Source organism: Orbicella faveolata, unplaced genomic scaffold (assembly GCF_042242905.1).
Source record: "Orbicella faveolata isolate gen_17 unplaced genomic scaffold, um_ofav_v1 contig_2, whole genome shotgun sequence".
Taxonomy (NCBI): Eukaryota; Metazoa; Cnidaria; class Anthozoa; order Scleractinia; family Merulinidae; genus Orbicella; species Orbicella faveolata.
Window position 1 is genome coordinate 28112501 of NW_028301547.1, and position 20931 is coordinate 28133431.

The window sequence follows — 20931 nt, forward strand, 5'->3', positions numbered from 1 at the left end:
GGGGAAATGAAAATGGAAGGCTATGTTAGCTTACAAGTAGCAATGAAGTTTTCAAACGTTTGGCGATAATCCCTCCAGATAACGGTCAGAAATAGGCAGCTTTAGTATTTTGACTATGCCTTTTGTGGAAAAATCGAACCCTTGAAGGTATAACAGATTATTTTTTTTCCTATTTTGTGATCTTACGCTGAAATCAATTCAGGCCACTGTAACCTAAACCTGATTTTACTCTGACATTGTCTCTCTCTGAGTGAGTGGGAGTACATGATTGTCCGAGCTTTTTTCTTGCTTTTTGTTATTGCACAAATGTTTGATAATGTCAGTTTCACTGGGAAAGTTATTGTGTCCATTGTAAACGTTAGCTTGGCGAGTAGCCAACAAATTCAGTTAATTAACGTAAAAACTCGAGCTTTTTCACGTGCGAGGGTAGTCAACGAGCGGAGTTGTGGCTGACTAAACGAGTAAACTTATTGTTGAGATGGAAACGCTTCTTGTTCTGTCTCAAAAGTCGTGTGTTTTATTTAGTTTTTCCGAGCGTAAAATTAAAGAAATGTTGATTTAGCCTTCTACGCAGATGAGCCAAACGAATGTCCGCATTAGGAGGCTAATGCACTCGCGCTGGCGTTGACTCTGATCGACAAATAATCAACGATTGAATAGCCAATCAAATGCATGGGAAACGACAAGGAAAATTGCTATTTTCCACTGAAATGAGAAGCCGATCACAGCTTCACCTCCAGCATGTAGCGGTATATCAATACCTTTGCGCTTTTGTAGCACTTATCAGCCAATCAGCCTGCGTGGAGGTCTTGGGTTCAATTCCCGTTGGAGTTGGGATACTCCCTTATATGGGCTGTGTAGGTATGTACGGCCCCAAAGGCCTAAAGGGTATGGTTTTTTTTTACTGTAGACGTTTTGGTCAGAAATAGGGTATCGAATTTGGTAATTTTGGTCTCAAATAGGGTTTGGTTTTTGCTACCTAGTCTTGAATTGTGTATGTTTTTTTTTTGTAGAAGAAGCTACTCTTTCATCATTATCGATAAGACCATCAACAAAAGTCCTTCACTATACCTTTAACATCGGTCTGAACTAGAGAACTAATTATACCGATGCAGGTCTGAAACAGGGTATTGATTTAATGGTCAGGTCTTTTAAAAATAGGGTGTCGAATTTTTGGACAGCTCATAAATGGGGAATAGAAAATCGCAGTCTTGGTCTTAAATAGGGTAAGGGATTTGGGAAGCGGGCTACACAGCCCAACCCAATTTTTCTGGGAGTGCCCCCCCGGCTAAAAAACCTGTAACGTTGCATGTATTTATCAGATTTCGCTAAAACCATCCTCGGTATGTTATGATAAGTGGACTGATAACGAGCTATCGACTGCTCCAGTATAGTCGTTCTCCGGTTCTTTTGTCATTGCGCGGAGCGAACGGGCCACTTATGAAGACAGAGCTGTGTAACCAGATCGGGTGCCATTAGTTTATTAGCAGTGAACTGTGTGCGACACATTTTGCCCCAAGTAATTGATATATCGTTTATTTTATGTTCAGACGCGTAAAATGACGGCATTAATAAGTTTGATTTTGCCTTTGTCAATGGCCAATATATAACCGCCAGTTTATTCCTTTGTATAAAAATATCACATTTACAGAGTGCAATTGATCAAAAATACTTTACAGCTTAATAGGAAGTAAATTTTGACGTATAGCGTTCGTTGTGAAAAAGAACACTTTCAGGAAATGTTTATTGACGGTGATATTAGTACACTTCTTCCAACATTAAAAAGATTGCGCGTCGATTGGGATCGATCTAGAATCTCTGCGGGTCAAGCGCATGTTGGCCCGTATTACTGGGATTCAGATCCGTATCAATTCGGATAAACCGCATTTGCCGCCCGTATCAGTGCAATTCAGTCGAGTTTGATCCCGTATCAATGCGGGTCAACCGCATTTTTTCACCCGTATCAGTGCGATTCTGTTGAGTCTGATCCAGTATCAATGCGGTTCAGCCGCTTCTTGGACCGTATTAGTTCAAGTCAATCACTGATTGGACTCACATTACGCTGCGGGGCAAGTGGGACTCGACCCGTATTCAGGAGTTGGGCGCGGAAAACTGCCTCGTAACTCAAATCGAAAAATGTTGCACAATTTCCTCAATGTACAGTATCAATCGCAATTGAGAGAGAAGAAAGTTCAGAAAATACAACGCAATTGTAGAACACACAACAAAACAGCAAGCACAGTGGCCAGCATTGTGCTTGTCACGTGAGTTCGCCCTGTCGCTACGTTACACAAGTCGCTATGACAACAATCTATTTGACAAGTTTTGTATTTTTTCTGGCAGTCTTTGTCCGTACACGACCGCGCTTGGCCACACATCTTGACAAAATCTTCCTTATATCCTTTTTCTGTGTCATCGTTTTCAATATGATGCATTGTGATGCAGACGTCGTCGTAGTTGGGGTAACAAACCCCTACTTTTTTATTCTTTTCACATTCATCCCACGATATGTTCGAGTGGCAAAGGTAACATTTGAGATCTTCACTAAGGCGAGGTGCTGGAAGATAAACAAATCGAAAGTTAGTGTCGTCCTAAGACTCCGTACGTGTGACGTAAGTTGAAGCAAAGAATTAATTTGACCGGGTGAATATCAAGTCTTTCCTTCCCAAGTGTCTCTGTTAACCTGTTACTAGCTACGGTCCTGGGTTAAGCCCACTGAGTTACGGAAGCTATCAAGACTACTTAAAAAAATCTTCAAATGACGTGGAACAATTTAAGATGACAACATTTTGAGCCAATACCGTGGCACCTCATGTACAACATGCCCGAATCATTCAATTTGCTTCCGGCTTAGTTCAACACTCGGAAAACTCACAAATTTCATTTCGGAAGACAAACATTGAAAAACAAACTTTATAAATCTTTAAAAAACCTCTTACTGATGAGGAAGAATTTAAAATGTCTTGTTATCGATTAATACTGCGGCGCTTTGTGAACAACAACGTGCTTAAAAGCTTATGGCAGGAGTAAAGTGCAAATTTCTCTCTTCCGGCAATAACTGTTCCGCATCACAGGAGTTAAGTCAGCTTTCACTCTCGCAGCCATTTAAGACGCAAAATTGGAAGAAATCCCAAATTCCATTTTGTAAAAATATCGAGGAACAAACAGCACTACACGAGAGTACTGCTCGATAACTTTCATTTTAATGTTAACACGCTTGGCTCCTGAGAACACCTTCGTCAGCATAATACACAGTTGCGCATCATACGAAAGCAATAGTTCTTATGTTTGTATGGAATCGACTCATAACTGCCGCGAGCAAATGGAAGATTTCCCATCAAATATGTCTAGTTTCACGACAAGGGAACGATATATTAAAAAGCAGAAAAGAAAAGTAGTGCTACTGGAAGTGACGAGTTTATTTAGATGCTTACGGGAAAGAGGTAACGGTTTGTGATTTTGAAAGAGTCGCAATTGAAGTTTAACAAGTTGGAGACAAAGGAACGCATTCCTTTCAGCACATTTTCTTAATTATTGTCACGAAAAATTTGTAAACCCTTCTATATAGATCTAATCTCCACTGTCAACTCATATGCTGTGACGGTAGCTTTTTACTGAAGAATTAGCTGTTTATGATGAACATGATGTTAAAATTACTCTTGCCGACTGTCTACAGTGAATCTTTTTCCGGGTTTGACTTACGAAGAGCGTGCTAAATCTCTACCCACATCTGCGAATTATGCCTGCTCTATAAATCTTATGGGTGAAGAATAATACAATTTGAGACTCGCCGAGACGTCGAAATCTGACACTAAGACTTCCATGATTTTAGATGACATTGCACTCTGAATCGCCAGATGTCAAAGTTTAATTTACAACTCGTTTTCTCTCTTCGGGTACTGCTCTCAAAACGTAACGAAGCTAAACGAAATGTCGGTTTTAACATGCAAAGAATCAAGGCAGTCTGAAGGGAAATATTTATTTATTTATATGAAGAGCTTATCTGAAAACAGCGCTGTATTAGATCTTCCGTTCAGAAGCGTTCTAGCTTCGTTTTAGCTTCGTTGCAGCGTTGCGTGGGCTTGATTGCGAGGAACTTTTTTCATAAATTCGTGCGTATTGATTCGGTTGAAGATTTTTTGTCAGTTATGTGTCGCTGAAAGAATTCCCAGCTTTATTACGACTATACAATTGCAATATGACTTGTCTTTAACCACATAATGCAAGACTTTTAATAAGTCTCCCACGTGCGTATGATAATTTGTGCTGTCCTGTCTACAAACCGGGGAATTGAAAAGCGGAAATTTACGGCAATGAATCAGCCTTGATAACAATTATTTTAATAAAGTTGCGTTGAGAAGACTTGCTTTTAGCCTCAAATCTTCCACGGGTATTTAGCTTTTACGAACATATACAAAATGTGAAACAATTGACCACTGATCACACACTTGGGTTCCAAAAACCACCATGTTCAGCATAATAAACAGTTCAGCTTCACATGAAAGTAGTAACTACTTAATGTCTATCGATTCTTAGCAACCAAGAACAAGGGAAAGATTTGCAATCAAATGGGTCGAGTTTCATGGGAATGGAACGCTATTAAAAAGTAGTAAAGAAAAATAGTGCTACTGGAAGAGACGAGTTCATTAAGATGCTAATAACTGAAGATGCAACGATTAGTGATTTTGACTGAAAGAGACGGAACTCGAGTTCCGCAGATTCTGGAAATATATTCCTTTCGGTGCGTTTTGCAAAATTTATATTGTCACGTGAAAGTTGTTAACCCTTGGAATGCTCGTAATCTCCTTAATTTCAACTCGTCATGCAGTAACGGCCAGCCTTTTACTGCCCATCGAGTTGTTGTGATAAATATGATCGTAAACTTTCTCCTTCAGTGAATCGCCTTCCTGTTTTGACGTATGAAGGGCGTGCTAAACCTCTGTCCTCATCTGCCAAAATGTATTCTATATGAACCTAGTATAAAATAGACGGGAAGATAGTCAAAGCCGAGACTCCCCAAGTCGTGGAAACCCCTTTCAGAAAAGTGTAGCACGATTTTAGAGGAATGTCGAAACACGAAGACTTATTTTTGTGTAAGGGCGTTCGAGATTTCGAGATGGGTTCCGAGAGCCAAGATTTTCTAGGTGCCATTTGCCAGCCCTGTCCCTGAATTTCCTTCATCGTATCATTAGGTTTTCTATCCGCACTGAATTGCCAGATGACACAGTAAACAGCTGGTTGTTCCCTTCGGGTGCTGCTGATTAAGGGATAAACATAATCGCCGTTCAGTTTTGCCATGCATGCAAAGAATTAGGCAATCTTTGAACGGAAATATATAGGAAGAGCTAAGCTGGGAAGATTTCTGCATTCCAACGAACTGAACGCCTGGAAAAGGCTATGGATACCGCTCTTTTTCGTTAGATTTTAGTGTCACTACAACTCTGTGTGTAATTTATTGCGAGGGATTTTGTCATTTACGAATTCAAAGCCGCATACCCTGAGAAGATTTGAGGCCGGGATGAAAGATTCATATTTATGTGTCGTTGCAAGAATTCGCTCTCGACTGAACGATTAGTTGCAATAAAACTTGTTTTTACCACAAAATGCAAGACTTTTCATTAACTCCCCAACGTTCTACGTGGTAATTTGTGCTGTCCTATCTACAGACCGAAGATAGCAAAAACAGAAGTTTTATTCTCGCGAATCAGTCTCCGCGATGAACAGTTATTTTAAACGAACAAATTTACATTAGGAATACCTGCTTTTAGCCTCAAATCTTCGCAGGGTATGCGGCTTTTATGAAACTCATTGCAAAATTTGGCACAATTCACCGCTGATGAAAATTCTTGGTCAATTCTAATCACCACTATGACTTAACTTTCTACTACTGATTACTTACCAGCAAACAACAGCAGCCATATTGAAAACAACTTCAAATATAACAGTGCTATATTCGACCACATTTTCTCCCGGCTTTGTTATTGTCCCGACAACTCTTGAGCTCTTTGTGAAATATGTGGCCAAATGTTTGTAACCGGATCATGAAGTCCGGTTTCGAGCGGCAGTGTCGAACTCTTGTTCGCTTGGCAAGAACTTCCGGGATACATAACAGGGTCGTTATGTAAATATTGTTTTTAAATTGCTTGACGTGACTCGTGGGAAACTTGAAATGACCCCTAAGATCCGCACAACAGTCGGTTTTTTTTTGTATGGACGGCATTCTGACGTAGCAAATTGGAAAACAACGGTCCATTGTACCTGTTATTATACATTGAACCCACTATCTCTTTTCTGATTGGTCGAAAGTGTACAGTTAATTTTCGAAATCAGCGCCTGTGACGTCATCTCTACAGAATATACATCAATCATGTCAAGGACACTCAAGGTCAGGATAATCATGTCAAGTTGGCGCGCTTTGTGTTGCTTGCCGTCAGTGAAGAAACAAACACATGACTTTCATTTTTTTCGTTCAGTGTATAGTAAAACAATTATTAGATTCGGTTTTTGTGATATCCAGAATAATCAAGGTCTTGGTAAGGGTTATCAGCCGAAGCCGAAGGCCTTACCTCGACCTTGATTATTCTGGATATCACAAAAACCTCATCCAATAATTGTTTATAATTGATCAAGGTCCCATTTCCAGGCTTCGCCCATAATTAGCACCCAACTTTTGCGGTAGCCAGAAAGAATATGAAAAGCAAAATATAGCGAGAGTAAAAGGGCCGAGAAAAAGGAAAGGAAGAGAGCAATAAAAGAAATTCGGAACGGGCCATCGCAAAAAAAGGTCCAAATTTTGGCTTATGCGCATGCACCAAATTTAAAATAACTCGAACTTCACAGTGAAGAACTCAACTGACTTCGCCTCCACTATCGCCAGTGAAGAGATCCAGGACCACGAGATCATGGTGTCTTTCGACGTAGAGTCACTGTTTACCAACTTACCGATCGAGGGCGCCGTACAAGCCGCGCTACAAAAAATGGAGAACGATGCAGGCCTGGCTGACCGCACGACACTTACACCAGTTCAAATCGCGGACCTCTTGGATTTCGTATTAAGATCTACGTACTTCCAGTACAACGGATCGATTTACGAACAACAAGACGGCGCAGCCATGGGGAGCCCTGTATCCGCGGTCATTGCTAATCTCTACATGGAGATATTTGAAGAACAAGCAATAGAGTCCGCACCTTGCAAGCCTAAGATCTGGAAACGCTACGTAGATGATACTTTCACCATCCTGGATCGGGATAGAGCTGATGTCTTCCTGCAACACCTGAACAGTCAACAACCATCAATCCTTTTCACCATGGAGATCGAGAACAACAGCAAGATCGCCTTTCTCGACACGTCAGTTTACAGAGAAGCTGATGGCCGCCTTACCACCAGTGTCTACAGGAAACCAACACATACTGATCAGTACCTAGCGTATGATTCACACCACCCTCAGTCAGTAAAGCGCGGTATTGTGAAGTGTCTGTACGACCGGGCTAAACGTCTCGTGACCAAACCATCAGTAATCGCTGAAGAGAAGAAACATCTGTCATCTGTACTTGTTTCTAACGGATATCCCTTCTCTTTTGTACAGAAGATCACAAAGGCACGAACAACCCCAAGAAGAGAGCCTGTCGCGGAATTTAAATCCACCGCCGTTTTACCTTATGTCCAAGGAGTTTCGGAGTCTCTCCGCCGCTGCCTAGAACAACAAGGCATTCGCACCGTCTTTAAGTCCGACACGACACTTCGGTCACACTTAGTGCGACCAAAGGACACTGTCAACTCGGCTAAACAAGATGGTGTTGTCTGCAGGATTCCCTGTGAGTGCGGCAAAGTCTACATCGGGGAAACAGGGAGATCTATGCAGGAGAGGATCAAAGAACACGACAGGGATATACGACTCGCCCGTACCCAGACCTCCGCCGTTTCTGAACACACCCACGAGACCGGCCACTATCCTATCTGGAATGATGTCAAGTTTATTGATCGAGATCCTCACTGGTACACACGTAGGGTCAAGGAAGCTCTTCACATAAGACTTCACCCTAATAACATCAACAGGGATAGTGGAATCGAAATTCCTGGAGCATGGATACCCACGATCAAGAAACACAACAACAGGAGAACGGTACAACAGCGGACCGCTGAGGGAACAGCTACTCGCCGGAACAATGGAACAATAGGAGGATCGAAATGCACCAATCACAGCCGACCTTTGTGATATAAATGATACCATGCAATCAGTCGACCTTATCGCCTGAAGAAGACTAGCAGTAAGCAGTCGAAACGTCGCGATCTACATCTCAAGTGACTACATCGTGAGACAAACGATAATACACTTTATTATTAAATTTAAAATATTCTACATTTTTGTACTTAATCTTGGGGAAATCTATCTGTTTGGTCAAAAAAAAAAAAAATAGCTTTTCCAGCAAAACTAACGCCCTTTTAGCGTCATGGCAGCCAAAAAACTGATTTAACGGGTTAAAAACGGCATTTCTTTGGTGTACATTTAGTCGTGAAAGGGTTAAAGATACTCAGATTTCGTTGAAGCCATCCTCGGTATGTGGGCTATTAAAGAGGACTGACAACGAGCTATCGACTGCTATGGAAATACCAGACCAATATAGTTGTTCTCAGGTTCTTTTGTCATTGTACGGATCGAGCGGGCAAATTATGAAGACAGAGCTTGGTAACCAGATCAGGTGTCAATTTAACAAATTGACGTCAGTTTTTCATTCTCTATTTTCCTATTGCCCATAATTCACTCTGTTTGGCCCCCGAATTTTGCATAAACTATTGTTGTGAAATGCTCTTGGGAAGTCTGCATATTCCCAAGAGCAGTTGGAAAATTATGGGCAGTTGGAAAATAGAGAATGTGTCTGTCCTGTTATTGATCATGAATTTCGTCATAACATTATCAAAGTAACTGTGGATCCACGAGGCGATAGTCGAGTGGATCCGCAGACTACTTAGACAATGTTATGACGAAATTCATTGTCAATAAGAGGGCAGACGCAATTAAAACTGACACCAAGTTGTTTTTTACGATACCAAATTGTCAAATTGTCCGCTCTCGCTCATTGACGCATCGCATAAATTATAAATTCATGTGTCTGTCTGCTTATTGACAATACAAATTAGCCAATGAGCGCGCGAGAACTTCTGCAGTTATCGTAAAAAGTTTATTGGCAATGAACTGTGTGCGACACATTTTGCCGCAAGTAATTGATACATTGCTTATTTGCTATTCAGACGCGTAAAATGACGACGGCATTAATAAGTTTGATTTTGCCTTTCTCAGTGGCTATTATATAGCCGTCAATTTATTCCGTTGTATAAAAATATCATATTTACAGTGTGCAATTAATCAAAAATACTTTACAGCTTAATAGGAAATAAATTTTGACGTATGGCTTTCGTTGTATAAAAGAACACTTTCAGGAAATGTTTATCTACGGTGATATTAGTACACTTCTTTCGAGACATTAAAAAGATTGCGCGTCAATTGGGATCGATCTGGAATCTCTGCGGGTCAAGCGCATGTTGACCCGTATCACTGCGATTCAGATCCCGTATCAATTCGGGTCAACCGCATTTGCCACCCATATCAGTGCGATTCAGTCGGGTCTAATCCCGTATCAATGCGGGTCACCCGCATTTTTCCGACCGTATCAGTGCGATTCTGTCGAGTCAATGCAGGTCAGGCGCTTCTTGGACCGTGTTAGTTCAAGTCAATCACTGATTGGACTCACATTACAGTGCGGGACAAGTGGGACTCGACCCGTATTCAGGAGTCGGGCGCGGATAACGGCCTCTAACTGAAATCGAGAAGTGATGCGGAATTCCCTCTATGTAAAGTATCAATTGCGATTGATACTGTAAAAAGTAAAAAAGTTCAGAAAATACAACGCAGTTGCAGAACACACAACAAAACAGCAAGCACAGTGGCCAGCATTGTGCTTGTCACGTGAGTTCGCCCTGTCGCCACGTTACACAGGTCGCTATGACAACAATCTATTTGACAAGTTTTGTATTTTTCCTGGCAGTATTTGTCCGTACACAACCGCGCTTGGCCACACATCCTGACAAAATCTTCCTTATATCCCTTTTCTGTGTCATCGTTTTCAATATGATGCATTTTGATGCAGACCTCGCCGTGCTTGGGGTAACACACTGCTACTTTTTTATTCTTTTCACACTCATCCCACGATGTTCTCGAGTAGCAAAGGTAACATTTGAGATCTTCACTAAGGCAAGGTGCTGGAAGATAAACAAATCGAAAGTTAGTGTCGTCCTAAGACTCCGTAGGTGTGACTTAAGTTGAAACAAAGAATTAATTTGACCGCGTGACTATTAAGTCTTTCCTTCCCAAGTGTCTCGGTTTGTCTGTTACTAGCTACGGTCATGGGTTAAAGCCATTGAGTTAGGGAAGCTATCAAGACCACTTAAAAAAACCCTTCAAATGACAAGGAAAAATTTAAGATGTCAAGATTTGAGCCAACACCGTGGCAGCTCATGTATAACATGCCTGAATCATTCAGTTTGCTTCCGGCTTAGTTCAAAACTCGGAAAACTCCCAAATTTCATTTCTCAAAACAAACATTGAAAAACAAACTGTATAGATCTTTAATAAACATCTAACTGATGAAGAAGGATTTAAAATGTCAATTTGCAGATCAGTACCGCGGCGCTTTGTGTACAACGTGATTAAAAGCTATGGCAGGAGTAAAGTGCAAATTTCTCTCTTCCGACAATAACTGTTCTGCTCCACAGGAGTTAAGCCAGCTTTCACTCTCTCAGGTACTAAAGACGTGATGCCTACGCAAAATTGGAAGAGATCCCAAATTCCATTTTGTAAAAATATCGAGGAACAAACACCACTACACGAAAGTACCTCTCGATAAGTTTCATTTTAATGTTCACGCGCTTGGCTCCTGAGAACACCTTGGTCAGCATAATAAACAGTTCCGCATCACATGAAAGCAATAGTTCTACTGAGATGTATGTCTCTATGGAATCGATTCATAACGTCTTATGTTTGTATGGAATCGACTCATAACTGCCGCGGGCAAATAGGAGATTCCTGCCAAATAAGTCTATAAGGCAAGGAAACGATATATTTAAAAACAGAAAAGAAAAGTAGTGCTACTGGAAGTGACGAGTTTATTTAGATCAGTGCTTATGGTAAAGACGTAATTGTTTGTGATTTTGAAAGAATCGCAATTGAAGTTTAACAAGTTTGAGACAAAGGAACGCATTCCTTTCAGCACATTTTCTAAATTATTGTCCTGACGTGAAATTTGTAAACCCTTCTAATCTCCACTTTCAACTCATATGCTGTAACGGTAGCTTTTTACTGAAGAATTAGCTGTTTATGGTGAACATGATGTTAAAATTACTCTTGCCGACTGTCCACAGTGAATGTTTTTCCGGGTATGAAGGGCGTGTTAAACTTCTACCCACATCTGCGAATTACGCCTACTCAATAAATCTTATGGGCGAAGAATAATACAAATTGAGACTCACCAAGCCGTCGAGATCTGACTCTAAGACTTCCATTATTGCACTCTGAATCGCCAGAAGACAAAGTTGAGTTTACAACTCGTTTTCTCTCTTCGGGTACTGCTCTCAAAACGTAATGACGCTAAACAAAATGTCGGTTTTAAGATGCAAAGAATCAAGGCAGTCTGAAGGGAAATATTTATTTATTTATATGAAGAGCTTATCTGAAAACAGTGCTGGATTAGATCTTCAGTTCAGAAGCGTTCTAGCTACGTTTTCGCTTCGTTGCAGCGTGCGTGGGCCGCTTCATGGCGAGGAACGTTTTATGAATTCGTGCCTATTGAATTCGTTTAAGATTATCTTTGTCAGTTATGTGTCGCTGAAAGAATTCCCAGACTTATTACGACTGTACGATTGCAATATGAGTTGTTTTTAACCACATAATGGAAGACTTTTAATCAGTCTCCTACGTGCTTATGATAATTTGTGCTGTCCTGTCTACAAACCGGGGAATTGAAAAGCGGAAATTTACGGCGATGAATCAGCCTTGATAACAATTATTTTAATAAAGTTGCGTTGAGAAGACTTGCTTTTAGCCTCAAATCTTCCACGGGTATTTAGCTTTTACGAACATATGGCAAAATGCGAAACAATTTACTGCTGATCACACACTTGGGTTCCAAAAACCACTTTGTTCAGCATAATAACCAGTTCGGCTACTCATGAAAGCAGTAACTACTTATCTATCGATTCTTAGCAACCAAGGACAGGTGAAAGGCTTGCCATCAAATGGGTCGAGTTTCACGGGAAAAGAACCGTATTAAAAGGCAGTAAAGAAAAATGGTGCTACTGGAACAGAAGAGTCATTAAGATGCGAATAATTGAAGATGCAACGGTTAGTGATTTTGACAGAGTCGGAACTCGAGTTCCGCAAGTTCTGGGAATGCATTCCTTTCGGTCCATTTTCCAAAATTTATATTGTCACGTGAAAGTTGTAAACCTTTTGAATGCTTGTAATCTCCTTAATTTCAACTCGTCATGCAGTAACGGGCAGCCTTTTACTGCCCATCGAGCTGTTGTGATAAATATGATCGTAAATTTACTCCTACAGTGAATCGCCTTCCTGTTTTGACGTATGAAGGGTGTGCTAAACCTCTGACCTCATCTGCCAAACTCCATGCTGTATTAATCTAATGTAAAATAGCGGGTACGAATAGTCAAAGTCGAGACCCCCCAAGTCATGGAAGCCTGAAAGACTGAGACTAGCACGATTTTAGAGGAATGTCGAAACATGCTGAAGACTCATTTTAAGGGCTTCCGAGGTTTCGAGATGGGTTCCGAGAGCCAAGATTTTCTAGGTGCCATTCGCCAGCCCTGTAGCTGAATTCCCGTCATCGTATTATTAGGTTTTATCTCTATCCGCACTGAATTACCAGATGACGAAGTAAAAAGCTGGTTGTTCCTTCGGGTGCTGCTAAACAAGGGCTAAACATATCGCGGTTCTGTTTCTTTGACATGCAAAGAATTAAGGCAGTCTTCCAACGGAAATATATAGGAAGAGCTAACATGGTGCAATGAGTTCTGGATTCCAACTAAATGAACGCCTGTAAAAGGCTATATGGATCCGTATTCTAGTACCACTTTAGCTTCGTTACATTTTAGTCTCAGTTAAGTTCTGTGTGTAATTTATTGCGAGGGATTTTGTTTACGAATTCAAAAACGCTGATACGTGCAGATTTGGGATCCCGGCAATAAAGATCTAAATTTATGTGTCGTTTCAACAATTCGCTCTCAACTGAACGATCAGTTACAATATAACTTGTTTTTACCACAAAATGCAAGCTTTTCATTAATTCCCCTGCGTTGTACGTGATAATTTGTGCTGTCCTATCTACAGACCGAAGACAGTAAAAACAGAATTTTTATTCTGGCGAATCAGTCTCCGCGATGAACAGTTATTTTAAACGAACAAATTTACATTAGGAACACCTGCTTTTAGCCTCAAATCTTCGCAGGGTATGCGGCTTTTATGAAAATCATTGCAAAAGTTGTCATAATTTACCGATGATGTAAATTCCTCAATTCTAATCACCACTATCACTTAACTTTCTACTACTAATTACTTACTGGCAAACAGCAGCCATATTGAAAACAACTTCAAATATAGCAGTGCTATATTCGACCACATTTTCTCCCGATTATTTGGTTGCTCCGACGGCTCTTGAGTTCTTTCTGTAATGTCTCGCCAAATATTTGTTACATCGGATCATGAGGTCCGGTTTCGAGCGGCAGAGTGTCGAACTCTCGCTCGCTCTGCAACAACTTCCCGGATACATGCACGTAACAAGTTCGTCATGTAAACACTAATTTTAAATTGCGTCGCGTGACTCCCTGGCGTGACCCTCACGTCCGCATCCTGAACTTGATTGACATTTCTTGTTTGAAACCTACCGTGACCGTCGGAATTCTTTCTCTTAATCCAACGGGGTTAGAATCAGTGTTCTTTCGCACTCACCGGCCTGAAAACTAAATGTTAAACTAACCACTAGTTTCGGTCTTTTTGTTTCCTGTTAGAAACGATTCCATCCACACCATTTGGGCTTCGATTTCAGAACGTTTTAAGTCGCTTACTTGTAATAGGAGTTAATTATAGAACTCTTATAGGCTCCGACAAATTAATTAAAAGTATCAGAAGTATGCTGGCAGCTTGGCAAGGAACCAGACAGGAACGAGAGTACGTATCGTGTGATCACATTGTCAATGATCTCTCGTCGTGGAATCGTTCTTTCTCGCGCAGAAAAAGTGGCGTGATGATCGGAAGATAAAAATTTTTCAAAATCGCTGCACAGCAAATAGTTGTTGAGAGTTGCTCTTTTTTATCGCTAAAATGCGCAACTATTTCAGATAGGTTACTGTGAACATTCAGGGACCATTCGCATTATTTTATTTCTTCGTCTTACATGCACTTAAATAAGATAAAAATTGATTCGAGAAAGAGTGAATGCGACATTCAATATCCATAGTTTGATTGTTGTGGAGTGGTTTATGGTGCTGGATCAATAAATGTGAAGGTATTTGAAGCAAATTCTTAATCCTGCCGTACTCTGGATTTATCCTCTGTGGTATGATCTCAACCTCTTGCGCTCAAACAACATCGTTGCTGGAACACCCACGTATAACAACCCCCGTGGGGTACTCCCTTATATAGGCTACTTGGGTATGTGCGTCCCCAAAGGGTATGAGTTTTGTAGGGTATCGAATTTGGCCATTTTGGTCTTAGATGGGGTATGGTTTTTGCACTCTAGTCTTGAATTAAGTATGTTTTCTTAGAAGGCATCTTACCTAATAAAAACATAAACATTTTCTTTAACACTTGTCTGAACTGAGGAACTCTTAAATAGGGTTTAAAACTTTTGGTCAAGTCACAAATAGGGTAGGGAAAATCGCAGAATTTGGCCTTAAATAGGATAAGGGTTTTGGGAAACAGACGGCACACCCACACCCAACTTTTCTGGGAGTACCCCCCCCCCCCCCACCGGGATAACAACCCTCGTGAACCAGTGGACTTAAATTCAGGCATTTAGGCATGTTATTATTGGAACCTGTCCAGCCCAAATATTGAAGCCGGTTCTTGGTTTAGAAAATCTGAAACGATAGTTGAATGTAAAAGAAAATATTTGCATTGTATTAAGCATAACGACTTTGAAATGAAACAGACAACCTCGTTCCCAGGGTCTCTGATATTCCCGCCCTGGGAAGATGAGAGACCCTGGGAACGGAGTTGAGACTGAAAGAGGAGGCTGAACGTTTGCTACGAAAGTAGTCGTACTTCTTAGACATGAATCAGAATGTGCTTTGCAAACACAAAGCCAAAAGTCTGTCGAGAAGCTCAATAGCCTAAATTGTCAGTACATACGTAACATACAGGAACCTTTTTAAGCTAACTTGGAAAAATCAGGTTCTTATATGCGGGTGTCCATTGTAATTATATTCACAATCGCATATTCACGTATAAATTAAATTATGATCCACCAAATAGTTTCGCTCGCGCACGATTGGTCTAAACACGTCAAGTGACTGAATATTTCCCCAGCTAAAACCGGGGAATATCCGAGTGATATTACCCAAATTTCAAATATGCGCGTGTTGCCAAAAACATTTGAGGATAATAAACACAATAGCCTCCATTTGGCGCGAGAATATGCTCGGATATTTGTTCTTGGACATTATCTGTTCCTCATAGCTCACAGTTTTCCTCGAGCTACGCGCTCGGAAAACTGTTCGCTTCTCGGAACAGATAATGTCCGCGGACAAATATCCGAGCATATTTTCGTGCCAAATGGGGGCTATTGTTTATTTAGCTGTTCATCATTTGAACATCATTACGGCAAAATTCACCAACAGCAGGCAAAACACAAACATCGCTGGCGAAGGTCGTATCGTTTCCGCCATATTGCACAGATCTGTATGACAACATTTTGGATCACATGATTTTCCAGCTTCTTTACAGTGTGTGTCCTTACACGCTTCTGCCATGGCGCAAAATTTGGAAAAGGTGTTCTTGGTTCCTTCCTGGCTGTTGTCGTCGTGTTCCACAAGTTGTTCTTTGACACAAACTTCGTCCTCTGGAGCAGGACAGTTGGTAACTTTCAAGCTCCTTTCACAGTCTTCCCAAGAGTTTTCTGACACGCACGTGTAGCATTTTAGGCCCACACTAAAGCAAGGCACTGCAAAGTAAAGGGAAAAGATGAGTTCAGTTCTCACATAGTCTCATACTCTTTCTGACTAATGACATTTATATATACAGTGAAACCCCGTTAATCCGGTCACCAACGGGCCACAAATCCATGACCGTATTAACGGGCTTATTTATATAAGAAAATGGCTGACTGAGCCAGGAGTGAGCTTTTGTTCAGGCCAGAATAAAGCGGTCGTAATAACGAGGTGACCGTATTAACGGGCTAGCCGTTAATTAGTTAGGCGGGGTTCCACTGCACTAGCTTTACGACGCTCTCTAATGGTATACCATGCAACATCCCACCAGTCATTTGTATTTTCTCGGTACTCACACGAGTCTTTTATTCTATGCCAACGAATAAGATCGCGGCGCACGATGGGAAGGTTGGGTGCAATACCGTCCAGTCGAGTTTAGAGCGGCTTTCCCGTATTCTGATTGGCTGTATTTTTCATGGCATTGTGTGAATACGTATGTAACCTCCTACGCGTTACATTCGTTCAGCTGGTCACGTGGTAAAGAATATTGCGTGGCAAAACCAAAATATACGCCGTCCGCGATCTGCCTTTGTGGCCGAGCAAGTGACGTAATTGCTTCAGTATCACTTTTGGATGGTCACGCAATCTTCATGCTATCTTTTCATTCGAAAGGAAGATGGCTTGATGAACCTACAAAACGCTTGTACAAGGAGCCAGTAGAACAACAGAAGGTTTTCCGGAGCTGTGTTCAAATCTAACTAAGGCCGAGAAGTGTTCGTGATCTTTTGTGTTGCATTGTCAAAAGTTTCCAAGCGAGAATTTGCATCACTAAAGCTCACCCAGATACCGTATCACTATGTGCTAGAGGCCATAAACTCGCTTCCCGGTTCCGCTCACGAACAAACAAACAAAGAAACAAACAAAGAAACAAACAAATTGAGAATACAGAAATGTACCACACTCGTGATACAGGCGGCTAATCTCACGCAATGCGATCAAGATTTTTTTTTCATTTAGCCCTTTCCCTAGTTCTGAATGACGTAATGGTACATTAAGAAACCTCTGACGACATATCGTAAAATTCCGCCTTTTAGCTTCCCGGTTATATAAGCCCGTCTACATATGTAAACCAAAAAAAAAAATTCCGGTTATATTAAAGTTATCAAGCCTCCCGATCATATAAGCCCATTTATATGTAAACCAAAACAAATTCCGGTTATAAGCCCTCCCCACTCGGCTACATAGTCCCATCTTTATGTAAACCAAAAACCTATTCCGGTTAGAAGCCCCCCGGTTATTAAGCCCATTTATATGTAAACCAAAAAAATATCCAGTAATATAAGCCCATTTATATGTAAACCAAAATAAATTCCGGTTATAACCCCCCACCGGTTACATAGTCCCATCTCTATATGTAAACCAAAAAAATTTCCGGTTATCAGTCCCCCCGCCCCGGTTATATAAGCCCATTTATATGTAAACCAAAAAGATTTCCGGTTATAAGCCCCCCGATTATATCATCCCATCTATTTATAAGCCGAAAACCTTAATCCGGTTATAAGCCCCCCGGATATAAGCATTTTTCTTGTTTCGTTAATATAACCAGTGGAGTGTGGTACAATATTTCTTACTACCTCGTTAGATACCATTAAAGAAACTGATTAGTGTTTTAAGTGTACAACGGTTATTAAAAACCAAAGGAAAGGCTTCACGTTCATCAAAGGTCAAAGGGCTTTATTTGGAAACCTCCGGTATTCGCCATTATTGGTTTATTACGGATCATTGGATAATGCAATTCAAGACTTTTTATTGGCTTAGCCAGCATGTTATATTTGTTGATTATGAGAAAGCTCCATACAATGGCCAAAGTGCTTCGCGTTTTTCTTGTTCCCAAGAAGATAAAACGTGCTTTAATACTGCTCTTTGTTTCACCAGCTAATGGACCAATTTCGATATATTAAAATTCAGCCTAACGCAATAGAACTCAGCACGAGGCCCTGGGGAATAAACCCCACAAACTCTGTAGTTATTCCCTAGAGCCTCGTACTGAGGTCTATTGTTTTAGGCTGAATTTTAATATATCGAAATTGGTCTATTTCGAGACCGTTCTTTTATAGAGGGCTTATGATCAGAATTAACGGTAATGCTGTTTGCTATGCCACTAAGTAGACTGAAGGGCCCAAAGCTATTTTTAATTCATCATTACCTCATTTAGACTGGAGAGAGGTTTGTTTGTCAAAAAAACCTCATTTAAAACATTTATCTTAGTACATATCTCAACGGAGATTTATATTTACATTTTTTTAATGTCCAACGAGTGTAGTACTGAGTGGGCTATAATCATATCATATTCAACAAGCGCTGTTGGAATAATCGTTTCTATCAGTAGATACGACCATTTGCAAGCCCGCGATATCAGTCAATCTTGGTAATATTTCATTTTATAAAAGAAGCCTAGAAACCGGTTGTGGTCGGTTATGTTTGTTAGACATGGCATGATGGCTGCTAAGCCAATCAAACTCTCGAAATACCTCATTCAATGTCTCAGGTAGATTCTCATAAAGCCAATATAGGTGAGAGAGCATTCTTATCCCTCGGGCTAGCAAAACTCGTTCAGATTTAAATGTTACCTACATGGTGATTCAGGAGGTTATTCGCTCAGTTTCACGCCGAGTTAGACAAGGTGTTTTCACAAAAAAAGTACAGTCCAAAATATTGTACGCCCTCGCCGAAACTGATAACCGAACCTGGTTGCCAGCTGTTGATTTTATCCACTGTAAAAGAACTCGCAGCAGTTTTTCTGAGATCGCAGAGAAATCGGCCTGAAATTCGCATCTAGTGAGAGATTAACCATGCAAACTGAAACTCAAGGACGAAATTACCACGTTATTTTATTGATTTGCGATATTTTAAGAATTTTATCAGCACTCTTAATATATATAATGTATCGTAGCAGACTTTTAAATCGCATAGACGCATTGGCCAATATGAATTAGAATAGAAAGTAAAAAAAAAAAAACCCCACTAAAATGGTCAAACAGCAGTTCAAGAACTTTTTGCCGAGATTAAATTTCTCATTACTTTGTTTAGTTTTAACTCTTATAAGTTTATTTTTGTTACTTTTTGCTTTGCTATTTCTTTTACTGCGTTACTCGTGTCTGCGTGACTCAGTTGTAAACCATACCGTTAATTAATTAATGTTTATGCACGTACATTTTAACACGCTGCCATAAGCTTTTACCGAGAGCAATTGTTATCTCATCTTAAATATTTATAAATTGGCGGACGTACTTTTTAAATCCTTTTGCAAGCTCGATTTTCTATTGTTTGGTGTTTTGTAATAGCTTGGAAACGATAGCTGTGGTTTTCAATCCAGACCTGTGTTATTAAACCCCTCATGATACATAATATTGACTCTTCGCGCTATAAAACACCACAATATGCAAACTAAGAATTTGGCTATTTCTCAATGTTTATATTTTTTCCACCGTCACTAATAGAACAGAGAGGACTTTGTGTTCATTGACACTTGTAAGAGGTTTTGAAGAGAGCGGGAGCAGAGCAATTTGACCAAGGGTGAAATTTACCCATTCGCCCCATGGGTGAGATCAGTGATGCAACACAGTCCTTGAATGAAAATTACGAAGCGCGTGTTTCGCCTGAGATGGTGGCATCTTCGGAGTTCCATACAACTTTGGGTTTGTAGCGTATAAATTGCAGTTGTCTCGCTTCAGATACCCGTGTTTTTAACAACAAAAAATATCTCTCAGACAACTCACCATTAATCACCAAAATGACAAGCGACAGGCCCGGAATACAATTTGACCTCATAGTAGCGTATTCTTCAGGTTTAATAGCTTCGTGGGCTACTGCTTCTTCCTTCGGTTTTTAGAAACAGCACCCTGATCTTCGAGATTTGGACCTTGCCTTCTGTCGCTTGGCCTTACCTTGGCCGCAGCGAAAATTTTCGTGACGTTGACCGTTTCGCGTGACTTTGTCGTGCGCTCGCTTCGGTTGTTCCAGTCAAACGATTTTAAAATTGCAGAGGCCATTTAAGCTCATTTACATGTACGTCTAACGTTGACAGTGGGCGTGTTCAGCCAGTCAGTGAAAATAATGAATACAACAAATAAACCTTTCATTTCATTTTCTTTGCCATCGCTTGGCCGGCCTAAGTCGTTCAGTTTGATAAATAGAGTAAAAGAAATTAACTGTCTGAAGATTAGTTTCTTCCTCAGTGCCTTTTAATATTTCTTTTTCGTGAAATTAAAACTGCTGTCTGTGTTATTCCGCACTGTTGACTGCAGTCATCAAGCGTGTGAGTGGGGGCAGAAGCAGCAGGATCGAGCGCTGGCAAGTTAAACGGATAATTCGACTGGAATAACGAATTTCGTTTAGATTTTTATTCAAAGATGTTTTGAAAGAGCGAGTACGTTTTGTGGGTCTGCCCGGGCTCATTGATTTGATATTCAACCTTGACAGTTAAAGTAAAAGGATAACAAACAGAAATGTGAACATGAATGCATATTGGGCACTGTCGGGTGACACCACTAAAATATATGCTGTGTTTTTAAATAGCATCGTCTTACGACTCTTGCTGACATCGATGCTCAGTACATGTAATAATTCAGGTACTTTGCACTGTTTGTTTCTGCGCCATTGGCCATTTCATACATACTGTTTCTTTTTTTGATGTTAAATTCAGTTCTGATTTTCGC

The 20931-nt window shown here is 40.6% G+C and overlaps 3 protein-coding genes across 4 annotated transcripts in view; 1 reads left to right on the forward strand and 2 right to left on the reverse strand.

Moving 5' to 3' along the window:
- Positions 1-20931, forward strand: part of LOC110063501 (tRNA-dihydrouridine(16/17) synthase [NAD(P)(+)]-like) — a 55766-nt gene that overhangs the window by 28253 nt on the left and 6582 nt on the right. The gene's annotated exons all lie outside the window — the stretch shown is intronic.
- LOC110063542 (uncharacterized) lies at positions 1509-6007 on the reverse strand. Its single transcript, XM_089290620.1, has 2 exons — positions 5900-6007; positions 1509-2557 (listed from the first exon to the last, which is right to left on the reverse strand). Exons 1-2 carry the CDS (start codon positions 5961-5963, stop codon positions 2193-2195), a joined length of 429 nt encoding a protein of 142 aa, XP_089146746.1. The 5' UTR covers positions 5964-6007; the 3' UTR covers positions 1509-2192.
- LOC110063503 (uncharacterized) lies at positions 14433-20263 on the reverse strand. Its single transcript, XM_020770497.2, has 2 exons — positions 19993-20263; positions 14433-16227 (listed from the first exon to the last, which is right to left on the reverse strand). The coding sequence occupies exons 1-2, from the start codon at positions 20042-20044 to the stop codon at positions 15869-15871; spliced, it is 411 nt and encodes a 136-aa protein (XP_020626156.1). The 5' UTR covers positions 20045-20263; the 3' UTR covers positions 14433-15868.

Excerpts from the sequence above, each read along its gene's own strand:
- LOC110063503 (XM_020770497.2), bottom strand. The coding sequence starts at position 20,044 with ATGAGGTCAAATTGTATTCCGGGCCTGTCGCTTGTCATTTTGGTGATT. Across the intron at positions 16,228-19,992 it reads TGTCATTTTGGTGATTAATG|TGCCTTGCTTTAGTGTGGGC; the intron begins GTGAGTTGTCTG and ends TTTACTTTGCAG.
- LOC110063542 (XM_089290620.1), bottom strand. The coding sequence starts at position 5,963 with ATGTGGTCGAATATAGCACTGTTATATTTGAAGTTGTTTTCAATATGG. Across the intron at positions 2,558-5,899 it reads ATGGCTGCTGTTGTTTGCTG|CACCTCGCCTTAGTGAAGAT; the intron begins GTAAGTAATCAG and ends TTTATCTTCCAG.